General features: G+C 47.0%; 1 protein-coding gene across 5 annotated transcripts in view; it reads right to left on the bottom strand.

Annotated features, from left to right (window-relative positions):
• The window catches only part of nudt14 (nudix (nucleoside diphosphate linked moiety X)-type motif 14), a 134,940-nt gene that overhangs the window by 18,681 nt on the left and 103,237 nt on the right, over nt 1-13,022 (bottom strand). For 4 of the 5 annotated variants that reach the window (XM_087989569.1, XM_087989572.1, XM_087989573.1 and 1 more), the window contains 2 exons: nt 11,042-11,106; nt 5,587-5,824 (listed from right to left, as the gene is read on the bottom strand). In XM_087989569.1, coding sequence (XP_087845695.1) covers nt 5,587-5,824; nt 11,042-11,106 — 303 coding nt within the window. The remainder of the gene's footprint in view (nt 1-5,586; nt 5,825-11,041; nt 11,107-13,022) is intronic. The other variant, XM_087989570.1, reaches the window with a different exon arrangement.

Here is a 13,022-nt window from a genome sequence, read left to right as displayed (position 1 = left end):
ATTGAGGCTAACAGTTTACTTTTAAGCAAAGATATTAAATTCTACGTTATCAAGGCAGGAAACTAGGGTTAAGACAGCTCTCAGCCATAATCTCCGTGAATACAAACAGGTCTACCTTCCGACAACAGACCTGGGCTCTTCACTTAGGATTTGATTTAGAAATAAAAATTTTTAGGTTTTGTACTTTCCCAGCAGGTGGAATTCTTTCTGGCTATGTGAACATGGCAAGAAGCCCCTGATGAGCTCATTCCCAGTGTACTGAGTTCCATTAGAGTTTCCATGTGTCCAAACAGATTAAAATTCACCCAATTTAGATCCAAGTGTGAGTACATTCAGACAGTATGAGGCAATGGATTACTCTGAGCCTGCAAGAGTTATTTAAAAGTCAGGTGTGGACACCTTACACCAAGGAGAGGCCTTTTTGACAGAACCTTACATTTGTTCTCTGGGTAAGGTTGAATGCTCTGAATGTTTAGACAGTAACAGCTGTCTGCCCTTCACCTACACACCAACAAAAAACCCAATGCTAAACAATAAACAATCCCTTAGCAACCAGGCTTCCACCAATCAGCTGGAGAGCCACACTCACCAATGGGAACAGCAGGGACACAGCTGAGCATGGTAACAAGGCCAGAGGGCTGGACGCTGCTTTCAGACAGTGTCATGGCTGATCCTCAGCACCATACAGCAGCTCACTGCTTCACAACAAAACCCAGCACCCACTGAAATCCTCCAGAGCGATCCCAGCAGGCAGTTCAACAGTTCAAATAGGGTTAGGCAGTTCAACCCCATCAAATACTGAGTGGCACCAACATGTATCCTCCATATCTACCCTGCTTCTCCAAGGCCAGCTGGCATTCCGTGGATACATCTGCAACCGCTCCCAAATCTCTCCCCACAGCCCCTCCCCGCAGTCCCTCCTCGCTGTCCCTCCTCGGAGTCCCTCCCCGCAGTCCCTCCCCGCAGTCCCTCCCCGCTGTCACTCCCCGCAGTCCCTCCTCACAGTCCCTCCCCACAGCCCCTCCCCGCAGTCCCTCCTCACAGTCCCTCCCCACAGCCCCTCCTCGCTGTCCCTCCTCACAGTCCCTCCTCACAGTCCCTCCCCACAGCCCCTCCCCGCAGTCCCTCCTCGCAGTCCCTCCCCGCAGTCCCTCCCCGCAGTCCCTCCCCGCTGTCCCTCCCCGCAGTCCCTCCCCGCAGTCCCTCCCCGCTGTCCCTCCCCGCAGTCCCTCCTCACAGTCCCTCCCCACAGCCCCTCCCCGCAGTCCCTCCTCGCAGTCCCTCCCCGCAGTCCCTCCCTGCAGTCCCTCCCCGCAGCCCCTCCCCACAGTCCCTCCCCACAGTCCCTCCTCACAGCCCCTCCCCACAGCCCCTCCCTGCAGTCCCTCCTCACAGCCCCTCCCCACAGCCCCCTCCCCGCAGCCCCCTCCCTGCAGCCCCTCCCCACAGTCCCTCCTCACAGTCCCTCCTCACAGCCCCTACCCACAGCCCCCTCCCCACAGCCCCCTCCCCACAGCCCCCTCCCCACAGACCCTCCCCACAGTCCCTCCTCACAGCCCCTCCCCGCAGCCCCCTCCCTGCAGCCCCTCCCCACAGTCCCTCCCCACAGTCCCTCCTCACAGCCCCTCCCCACAGCCCCCTCCCCGCAGCCCCCTCCCTGCAGCCCCTCCCTGCAGGCCCTCCCCGCAGGCCCTCCCTGCAGGCCCTCCCTGCAGGCCCTCCCTGCAGCCTCCCATCCACAGCACTCCCTGCATTGGTCTGACGTTTCTTCTAACCCTGACATGTTGTAGGCCATCAGTATTCTTAGTTCTCCTGTGCCAATTCCTGTATCTATTGGCCTACTCGACACACATTGCATACCCCATCAGCAGTCTCTGAAGTCAACTGACACTGTGTGGAGACTGCTGGTGCTCTCCATTGCTCACCAGTGCTCTCCACAGACGATCAGCATTATCTATCGACAACCAGCACTCTCCATAGACAACCTGCAATCTCCTCACTCTCTGAAGCTCACTGGTGGTCAGCAGTCCACAATAAACTGCAGTATGTAATGGGCTTTTCCAGCGAACGAGTATTTGCTTCCCCGGTTAGGAAGGCTAATGGAATGTTAACCTTTATTGCAAGAGGATTTGAGTGCAGGAGTAGTGAAGTCTGGTGTTAATTGTACAGGAGTTTGGTTAGCCCACACTTGCAGCACTGTCTGCTGGTTTGGTCTCCTTACCTCAGACAAGATATTGCCATGAGGGAGTGCAATGGAGGTTGGGATGGCGGGACTGAATTAGTCTAGAATTAGGGGCACAATTTAAAAATAAGGGAGATGCCACTTAAGTCAAAGATGAAGAGAAAATGTTTTACTCAGAGGGTTATGAATTGTTGGAATTCTGTAACACAGATGGCTATGGAAGCTCAGTCTCTGGGTATGTTTAAGGTACAGGTTGATAAATTTTGGATTATCAGTGGGATAAGGACTTTGGAATGTGGTAGATAAAAGCCACGAAGGTGTTTGATCAGCCATAACTATATTAAATAGTGGGATAGGATCAATGGGCAGAATGGCCTACTCCTGTACCTGTGTTCCTGGCTCCCCCAGCTGTGTTTCTAAGTTGATCACCTGATGTAATCTGAAGATTTATATCAATCATGTGTCATTCGTTATCGGTGTTGAGGTTGCTGGCTTGCTGGCAGTCGAGAGAGATACAATTAGAATTGCTATCCTCTGTAATGGAGAGGGAGAGAAGTCAGCTCAGGTTTCTGCCCCCGACCACTGTATAATAATCATAGTTAGACAGTGGCTGGGAGTGGCTCTCAGGCTGGTGCACCACATGATTGTCTCACAGGCCTTTCAATGCCCTGTACCTTGGAAGAACCAGCAGACTTTGAGAAGTGACAAGAGGGTAATAAATACCCAGCAAACCTCCAGTACCCCGACGCGACCCTACATTTTCAGAAGAGAGGAGACATTCGCACAGATAGAGGAGGAAACAGAGTGAATGACAATAACATAAAAACAAACCAGCACTGACAGTTTATGAATAGACTGTTACTATCTCAGATTGGGAAACCAGATAGGCTCCCTTATCTATTCCACTGTTTGTACTATTTTCAAAGGTTTGTACACAGTAGACATTATAAGGAATTAAAAACTACAAGAACAGGTGAAATGTAATCATTCTGAAACTAAACTGAGACAATGATCAATATATGACACAAAGGGACAGGTGCATACTCGGTCAAACTCATTTAAGGGAGATTAATAGCTTCAACGTTCTCAAGAACTGTGCAGAGAAATCACTATTGCTGATTACATACATAACTATCTCTGTATACTTGCCAAGACAATGGCAGATACAGCACTGGGTTAGATACAGAGTAAAGTTCCCTCTACACTGTCCCCATCCAACACTCTCAGCAACAGGGACAGCATGGGTTAGATACAGAATAAATCTTCCTCTACACTGTCCCCATCAAACACTCCCAGGACAGGGACAGCACGGGGTTAGATACAAAGTAAAGCTCCTTCTACACTGTATCCATCAAATACTAAGAATTCAGGGACAATACAAGGTTAGATATTTTTTGTAGGAGTGAGACATGGGCATTGTTGGCTGGCCAGGATTTCTTGTCCTTCCCTAGCTGCCCCTTGAGAAGGTGGGGGTGAGCTGCCTTCTTGAACTGCTGCAGTCCATGTGCTGTAGGTTGACCTTAAGGAGGGAATCCCAGGATTCTGACCCAGTGACAGTGAAGGAACAGCAGTATATTTCCAAGTCAGGATGCTGAGTGGCTTGGAGGGAACTTGCAGGGGATGGTGTTCCCATTATCTACTGCCCTTCTCCTTCTAGATGGAAGTGGTCGTGGGTTTGGAAGGTGCTGCCTGAGGATCTTTGGTGAGTTTCTGCAGTGCATCTTGTAGATGGTACACACTGCTGCTACTGAGCATTGGTGTGGTGGAGGGAGTGGGTGTTTGTGGATGTGGGGCCAATCAAGCGGCTGCTTTGTCCTGGACGGTGTCAAGCTCCTTGAGTGTTGTTGGAGCTGCCCCCATCCAGGGCAAGTGGGGAGGATTCCATCACACTCCTGACTTGTGCCTTGTAGATGGTGGACAAGCTTTGGGGATTCAGGAGGTGAGAAACTTCCTGCAGTATCCCTAACCTCTGACCTACTCTTGTATCCACTATATGCATGTGGCGAATCCAGTTGAGTTTCTGGTCAATGGTAATCCCAAGGATGTGGGGGATTCAGTGGGGAATGTCAAGAGGTGGTGATTAGATTATCCCTTATTGAGCATGGTTTGCCTTGTGGCGTGTGGCGTCATTTTACTTGCCATTTGTCAGTCCACCCTTGGACATTGTCCAGATCTTGTTGCATTTGAACATGACTGCTTCAATATCTGAGGAGCTGCAAATGGTGTTGAACATCGTGAAATCATCAGTGAACATCCCAATTTTGACCTTTTTAATGGAGGGAAAGTAATTGATGAAGCAGCTGAAGATGGTTGGGCCTAGGACACTATCCTGAGGAACTCCTGCAGAGATGTCCGGGAGCTGAGGTGACTGACCTCCAATAACCACAACCATCTTCCGATGTATCAGGTATGACTCCAACCAGCAGAGTCTGCCCCTGATTCCCATCAATTCCAGTTTTGCCAGGGCTCCTTGATGCCACACTCTGTCAAATCCAGCCTTGATATCAAGGGCTATCACTCTCCCCTCCCCTCCGGGATTCAGCTCTTTTGTCCATGTCTGAACAAAGGCTGGAATGAGGTCAGGAGCTGAGTGGCCCTGGCAGAACCCAAACTGGGTGTCACTGAGCAGATGCTGCTTGATAGCACCATTGATGACCCCATCCATCACTTTACTGATGTTTGACAGTAGACTGATGGGACGGTAATTAAATATGTTCTGTTTTTTGTGTACAGAACATACCTGGTCACTTTCCACATTGTTGGATAAATAACCAGTGTTGTAGCTGTACTGGAAGAGCTTGGCTAGGGGAGTGGCAAAATACAGGGTAAAGCTCTCTCTATTAAAAACCGAAAAAAACTGTGGTCGCTGTGAATCAGAAACAAACACAGAAATTGCTTCGAAAGCTCAGCTGGTCAGGCAGCATCTGTGAAGAGGAATCAGAGTTAACATCTTGTGTCTGCTGACCCTCTGAGGAAGGGACACTGGATCTGAAACATTAACTCTAATTTCTCTTCACAGATGCAGCCAGACCTGCTAAGCTTTTCCAGCAATTTCTGTGTTTGTTTTTAAAGCTCTCTCTACACTGTCCCTATCAAACACATGCCGGGATAGGTACAGCATAGGGGTCAGATACAGAGTAAAACTCCCAATAGGCTACCTCATTGAACCCTCACAGAGAAGGATCACCAGGCATTATTTAGAGTAAAAGCCCACCGTCACTGTCCTATGAAATGCTCCCAGGTCAGAGTTTAGTTAGTTGTCCTCTTCTACAGAGGTTCCTCCTTCCCTTTCTTCCAACCTGTTTGGTATTTGTGTCAGTGAGGAAACTGGAAGTCTCTGCACTCGTGATCAGGTAACCTCCACAGCTGCAGGCACAGCCCCATTACCTTCTGGATGCACTCACCTGTATGAGGTAATCTTCTGCAACTTTTCCACTGGCACATTGTAGCCGCATTCCTCCAAAACCTCTTCCTTGGCTATTTGCTGCAGAGAAAGCCCTGGCTTATCGACAATTCCAGCACAAAGCTCGTAGGTCACGCCAACAGACGCAGGCAGGAGTTTGACTGAGTGAGAAGAATCATCTTCAGTTGTCTCATCGGGTGGTACCAACCCTTGCCTTGCACACTCACTCATGTAGACAGCTGCAAATGAAGGACTACAAGACTCAGCAACATTTCACCACAGATACTAACAGCACTCGAGGTGGCCAATTTGCCCTTTGTTGCCAGCTAAGAGCTGTCCAATTATTCCCATAGCATTATTACCATAGCATGGTAAATGTTCCCTTTACAAGTGTTGACCTAATTCCCATTTGCAAGTTATTTCTGAATCCTCTTCCAGCACCTTTTCAGGCTGTGTGTTTCGGATCACAACAACACAGCATGTAAAACGATTCACGCCATCACCTCTTGGCTTCTTTCAGCAAATAACTTTAATCCTATCCTCTTGTTACTGATCCTACGCCAGTAAAAATTGTTTCTCCTTATGTATTCTGCCAGTGCCCCATATCATTCTGAACATCCCGTAACACTCGCCTTAATCCTGTCTACTATAAAATGATCAATCCCAGCTTCTCTCCTCATTACTGAAGTCTCCCATCCATTGTACCATTCACTAGTACCTTAGCTCAACTTTATTCAGTGTCCTTCATAAAATCTACACTATGCTGAAGAGGACAACTCACAGCTCCCCAGTGAAGGCAGAAATATTTGTACTGACTTGAAATCTTCATAAAGTGCAGCACACAGTTTACACCCTTGGCCCTTAAACACATTTCCCCTTTAAACTTTGCTTCCCAGTCCATAAGCCACATTACTTGTGCAGCTAAGATCTATCAGTAATACCTGTTTCCAGGAATGAACTATACCACCTTTGATTAGGTTTGTTCATGACTGTAAAGAGAACAAATTTATAGGACGACTGAGAAAAGCAGAGAGGATATGGAGTTGACTGAGTTCTACTGCAGACAGTCAGTATAAATTCATTCAGCTTCTTGGATGCTATTACCAATTATTAGCTCTGGCACTTATCAAAAGGCTCTAAGTGTCACTCTACCTGATGATTGTCTTTCTTCTGTCCTGAAGGGTAGGTGTCGAAGAGTGTGGTGCTGGAAAAGCACAGCAGGTCAGGCAGCATTCGCGAAGCAGGAGAGTCAACCTGATGAAGGGCTTATGCCTGAAACGTTGACTCTCCTGCTCCTCGGATGTTGTCTGACCTGCTGTGCTTTTCCAGCACCACACTTTTTGACTCTGATCTCCAGCATCTGTCTGTAGTCCTCACTTTCTCCTGCCGGATAGGTACCTCACCTCAGCACCCAGACTGAGACCTGCTTCAATCTAAAAGCTGTATTTTGTCCACCTGTGGCCTCTTTACTCGTGTTGAACGAATGGCAGGTTTTGAACTGAAGGACTTTCAAGGAGGTACAGATGGAGTGTTGAAGTGCAGGAAATCATTTAGCCTCACCTTTCCCACTGCAGTGTCTGAATGCAGTTTCAAGGCAGAGTCCAGACTTCCAAATTTAAGGCATTGCCAGTCTAGAATAGATGGGCCAGTTAGCTCAGTTGATTGGACAGCTGCATTGTACAGTGATACCAACATAATGGGGTCACCATCAAGTTCTACCTTCTCAACCTCTCCCCTCACCAGAGGCATGTGACCTTGGGGTTAAGCCACTATCTTTCTAATGAGAGAGAAGCCCCACTGTCCTCAGTAACAGGTTCACCTGGTACAGAGGGAATCTTGGGTGACATATTAAATTATAATTGATCTGCTCACTCAGTGTGGACAAAAGAATTTTTTCTAAAAAAGATCAGGGCATTGCTGTGGTTCTGTTCGCCGAGCTGGAAGTTTTTGTTGCAAACGTTTCGTCCCCTGATTAGGTGACATCCTCAGTGCTTGGGAGCCTCCTGTGAAGCGCTTCTGTGGTGTTTCCTCCGGCATTTATAGTGGCCTGTCCCTGCCGCTTCCGGTTGTCAGTTTCAGCTGTCCGCTGTAGTGGCCGGTATATTGGGTCCAGGTCAATATGTTTGTTGATGGAGTTTGTGGATGAGTGCCATGCTTCTAGGAATTCCCTGGCTGTTCTTTGTTTGGCTTGCCCTATAATGGTAGTGTTGTCCCAGTCGAATTCATGTTGCTTGTCGTCTGCATGTGTGGCACCACAGCGGACAGCTGAAACTGACAACCGGAAGCGGCAGGGACAGGCCACTATAAATGCCGGAGGAAACACCACAGAAGCGCTTCACAGGAGGCTCCCAAGCACTGAGGATGTCACCTAGACAGGGGACGAAACGTTTGCAACAAAAACTTCCAGCTCGGTGAACAGAACCACAGCAACGAGCACCCGAGCTACAAATCTTCTCACAAACTTTGATCAGGGCATTTCTTAGAAGTTTTACTTCTGTGCTGGTCAGTATCAGGAAAATTCACCCAAGCATTTCTGCCACCTCCAGCAGGATATCACCACTAAACACATCTTCCTTCCTCCACTGTCAGCATCCAATAGGCACCATTGTCTCCCTGATACCCTGGTCCACTCCTCTCCACACCACCACGGCACCTTCCTATGCAGTTTTCAGTATCCTGAGGGTTTCTGCCTTGAGTACTTCCCAGGCAGTGAGTTCCAGATTCTCTCTACTCTCCGGATGAAAAGCTTTTCCCTCAAATCTCCCACCTCTAAATCGATACCGTTGGCTATGAATCCCCTAAAGAAGAGGAATAAGATCCACCCTGGGCCCCTCATTTCAATCACATCTCCTCTCAGTCTTCGCTGTACAAATGAAGACACCCTCACCTCCCCCCCTCCCCCAGTCCATCCAACCTTCCCATCTTCAGTGGAGGGAAGGCTCAGGAACCTGGTATTATTTCTATAGACTCCCGCGCGCGCGTGCTGTCAGTGGAAATAGAAAATAACAGACTGACTCCAGCCTCCACATGCTATTAGATCAATGCAGAGATTAGCCACAGGCCAGTGCAGGCTACAGCAATGCTTCAGTGATCAAAGGCAATTTACCCAGTATATGTTTAACTAAACTCGTTTACACATAATAGTGCAGCAAAGGCTAACCCAAACTAAAAAAGGCTTTGGTTGGAAATGAAATCAGGCACTTGAATGCATTTCAATTAAATGCTTTGCCAAGACAAGCTTTTCAGATAGCAGGATAAAGAATGAGACAGGGGGCAACAGGGGTACAAATTACATGGTGTTGATAAAGGTAAAAATGTACAAACAATGCATGCTGCTTTCCTCCTGTTCCAGGAGCAGTCTGTGTTACACCCGTTCTGGCATGTTCAAAAACACCAAACCTTACTCTTGCATAAGCAAATCGAGAAGACTGCTACTCACTCTGTCCAGAGCAGTTTGTCAAAGTCATATCAAAGAGCCTGTCTGAGTTTCACTACCTGCTGACCCCATCTGAACAAATCAGACAGTATGGCTATGTCCACTCAACTCTCAGTCTGCTCTTCCCAACAGATACTAAGCCAGTCCTGTATAGGTGCCAATGTAGGTATGCATGTTTCACAAGGTTCACTGTCCTGTAAGGAAAGAGACCTTCTTTATTAGTGACTTTAAGACTTCATCTCAGAATGCAGACTTCACCTTCTTGACTGTAACCTTCTATTATTTAAGCAACCATCGAGTCATCTTGGGTTCAGTATCACGGAATCATACAACATAGGTGGCTATTCTATTCAATAGCCCTCTAGCTGCTCTTTAAAAGAGCTATCCAATTCCCATCTCTCTTTCCCCATAGCCCAGTACAATAGAATCATACAGGTACAGAAGATGCCTATGACTCATTAAGTCTGCGCCAAAAGGCTATGCTATATCATCCCACTTTACCGCACGTGGCCCATCGCCTTCAATGTTATGACATTGCAAGTTCTCATCCAAGTACATTTTAAAGGTTGTGAAGTTTCCCACCTCAACTCCCCGCCCAGACCGTGCATTTCAGATGCTCAGCACCCTTGGGTTAAAAAAAATGTTTCTTCAAATCCTCTCTAAACCTTCATCTTACAATGTTGCCCCCTTGTTACTGACCCTTTAACTAAAGGGAACAGCTCTATCCACCCTGTCCACGCCCCTCATAATCTTATGCACCTCCCTCAGGACCACCCTCCCCAGTGTTCTGAGGAAGGTTCACTGGATACAAGGTGTTAATCCTGCCTTCTCTCCACAGATGCTTCCAGACCCTGCTGAGTATTTCCAGCAATTTCTGTTTCCAACATAATCTCCCTGCTTTGATAATCTATATCTTGGCTGATAAAGGCAAGTGTCCTGCCTGCTTTCTTTATGACCCTGGTACTATCCTGCCACCTTCAGGGATCTGTGGACAAACACCACTTTCTTCCAAAGTACATCCACAGTTTTCCAAAATAAATCCAGACTCTTCCCCACAAAGTACTTATTCCTTTTTTAAGTTACTACTGAGCCTGCTTCCACCGCCCTCTCAGACATCACATTCCAGATCAGAACCACAAAATCTCGACAGTGTGGAAGCAGGCAACTCGGCCCATCAATTTCAGACTGACCCTTTGAACAGCATCCCAACCAGATCCACCAATGAGGTAAAGATCCTGAGCACTCCCCAGGGTGCTTGATCCACAGCCAGGGAATCACAGGCTTTTTAGACAAATATAGCAGACAACTTGTGAGCATCGTTATCCCATTAAAAATGACATCAATAACTAATCAATCTTTTTCTGATGAATGGCTTATGTCCGAAATGTCTATTCTCCTGCTCCTCAGATGCTGCCTGACCTCCTGTGCTTTTCCAGCACTACACTCTCAACTCTACTCAATCTGTTTGGTCAGGACATTATCCTCCCTTTCTCAACCTGTCATGTGATCCCTCAAGTAATATTACACCAGACTGTTAGAATGTGCAACAAGTACTGGAGCGGGACTTGAACCCATAATCTTTTGAGCAACAGACAGGTGGATTATTAACTTTATGCCATCCATAAAGTCAACTGAGAGCTCCTTTTCACCTGATGCCCACAGAGGTATCATTTTGTAGGTGATAACTACTGTCCAGTAATTTGCCCAATGAGTCATTAATGTGAGCAAGAGCATGTTGGTGAGACACTCAAATGTCACAGGTAATCTGATCCTGTCGACAGACAATAGCCCTAGCAAACATCGGCTGATGTGGGGGTTATCCTGACTGCTAGTTGGTGCCTTACTCCACAGCATCGCTGGGATATATCTCACTGGTGCTGAGCTCCAGTTTATATTCATCTACCCATTCCTGTAGGTCTTCCCTCAAAACAAGGGACACTTCCACAGACAGCCCACTGTATGCTGCTTGGATTCCAAATCTCTGCAGATAGCAAAACACACACTTCTGAGCAAAGATTACCTGGGCGGAACTGCTTGACCAGGATAAAGGACTCCTGTGTAGAATTGAAGATCAGGACTGAGACACTGAGATAGAAAAAGGAGAGAAAAAAAACAATATTCATTACACTGCCCCTCCGGAGAAGCACACAATTTTGTGAACGTGCTGATGAGTAGAGAGACTCCGATGCCTATGTACACAAATCCTTCCATTGGTATGCCGAAAACAACCATGGGTATCACAGGACCTGAAATGCATCAACTCCACCTCTAACCCCACCTCCTCCCCCATCCCCACACAAATTTTAATCTAAAGTTTGGAACTTTCCTTTGACAATCAGATGTGTTCCTGTAAGGCAGGCAGCATCCAAGGAGCAGGAGAATCAATGTTTCGGGCATAAGCCCTTCTTCAGGATTCCTGCTCCTCGGATGCTGCCTGGCCTGCTGTGTTTTTCCAGCACCACATTTTTCAACTCTGGTACTCCAGCATCTGCAGTCCTCACTTTCTCCTCCGTGTTCCTGTAAGGGACAATTATCGGTCACTTTGGTTTAATTAGTTCATTTGGCTCTTGCTTACTTTATTGGTTTATTTAAAGAGTACACAAAGTCCTTGAAGATGGCAGGCCAAGTTGATAAGCTTGTTGCAAAAGTGTATTGATTACTTGGCTTTATACATAGAGGAATGGAACTGTAAAGACTACGTCTTTTTTTATTTTTCTTTATTTTGGGTTATGGACAAAATCAGAAAAGTCTGCTATAAACCAAGGAAACTGTGGAAGGAGATGCTGTACTTCTAAACAAGTTACCGGAACCCATTCTGAGTTGTAGTTACACCTCGTTCAAGCAGTGAGGGAGGATTACTGAACTCATTGGCTCTGTTCAGGGCAGTTTTGCCCACAGGGAGCCTGTTGATTGAAAAACCAATCAGGACTGTTCTGTGGGTCAGGAATCATCAGCACAACAACAACACCCTGATTGGCTCCTGGGCAGGTAGGCAGTCTGTGTGTGAACAATACATTGGCGGAAAGCTTCCAGATCTTAAAGAGACAGCATCCACTCTCTTTTCAGAGAAGCAACAAAGCAATAAATAGAAAGCAGGAGACAACAGCTTTGCTTCACTTGGAGGTCACCACTGATGATGTTACCTAGCCAGGTAATGAAACGTCTGGATACCAAACCTACAGCTCAGCGAGCAAACCTACACCCTAAACCTCAACCTGAGCTACAAACCTTCACAAACCTTGCAAGCAACAAAGTATTGGAAGATAGCTCGCTATTCTCACTCACTATTTATCTACCAGCTGCTGCCTCAAACTATTGACTGCGAGACAGAATAGTTAGTGTCGAGAGTGTGGTGCTAGAAAAGCACAGTATCAAAGCAACAGCAAAACTGATGTTTCGGGCATAAGCCCTTCCTGATGAAGACCTTGAATAATCTGATTTAATCCTTAACTTTTGTGATGATCCAAAGCACAGCGGGACTTTGATATCAGTATCTGCTCCCAAGTGGATCAAGACAGAATAAAATAGAGATTATGCTAGAAATATTAAAATAATCACTGGTTTGGCTTCAGCTGCAATATGGTGGACAATTCTGGGCTCGACACTTCAGGAGAAATGCAACTGCATCAGAAAGGGAACAGAAGAGATTCACCATGATGGGAGTTATTCAGTGATGAGAAGATGTCGGAAAGGTTGAGACTGCTCTCCTTGGGGAACAAAGAGGATTGGTCTAATGGAGATTTGAAAACTGATGACAGGTTTGGTGAATAGGTGAACAACCAGAAGTCAGGAAGACAAAACCATTGGCCATTTTTCTGGTGGGGGAGTGATGCTTACCCTCAGAAGGTTTCTTGAATTTAGAACATTACTTGAAAAGGTGGTGGAAGCTGAATCCATCAATATTTTTAAAAGGGAGTTGGGTCGCTACTTGAGGGCAAGGAACCTACAGAGGGTGTTTGACCAAGCAGGACTGCTCTTTCAAAGAGTCAGCACACAGCCTG

Source organism: Chiloscyllium plagiosum, unplaced genomic scaffold (genome assembly GCF_037043375.1).
Source record: "Chiloscyllium plagiosum isolate Xiang-an unplaced genomic scaffold, Cpla_swu_hap1 HiC_scaffold_8, whole genome shotgun sequence".
Lineage (NCBI taxonomy): Eukaryota > Metazoa > Chordata > Chondrichthyes > Orectolobiformes > Hemiscylliidae > Chiloscyllium > Chiloscyllium plagiosum.
The sequence above is the reverse complement of the archived record's forward strand: the minus strand, read 5'-3'. Positions and strand labels throughout refer to the sequence as shown.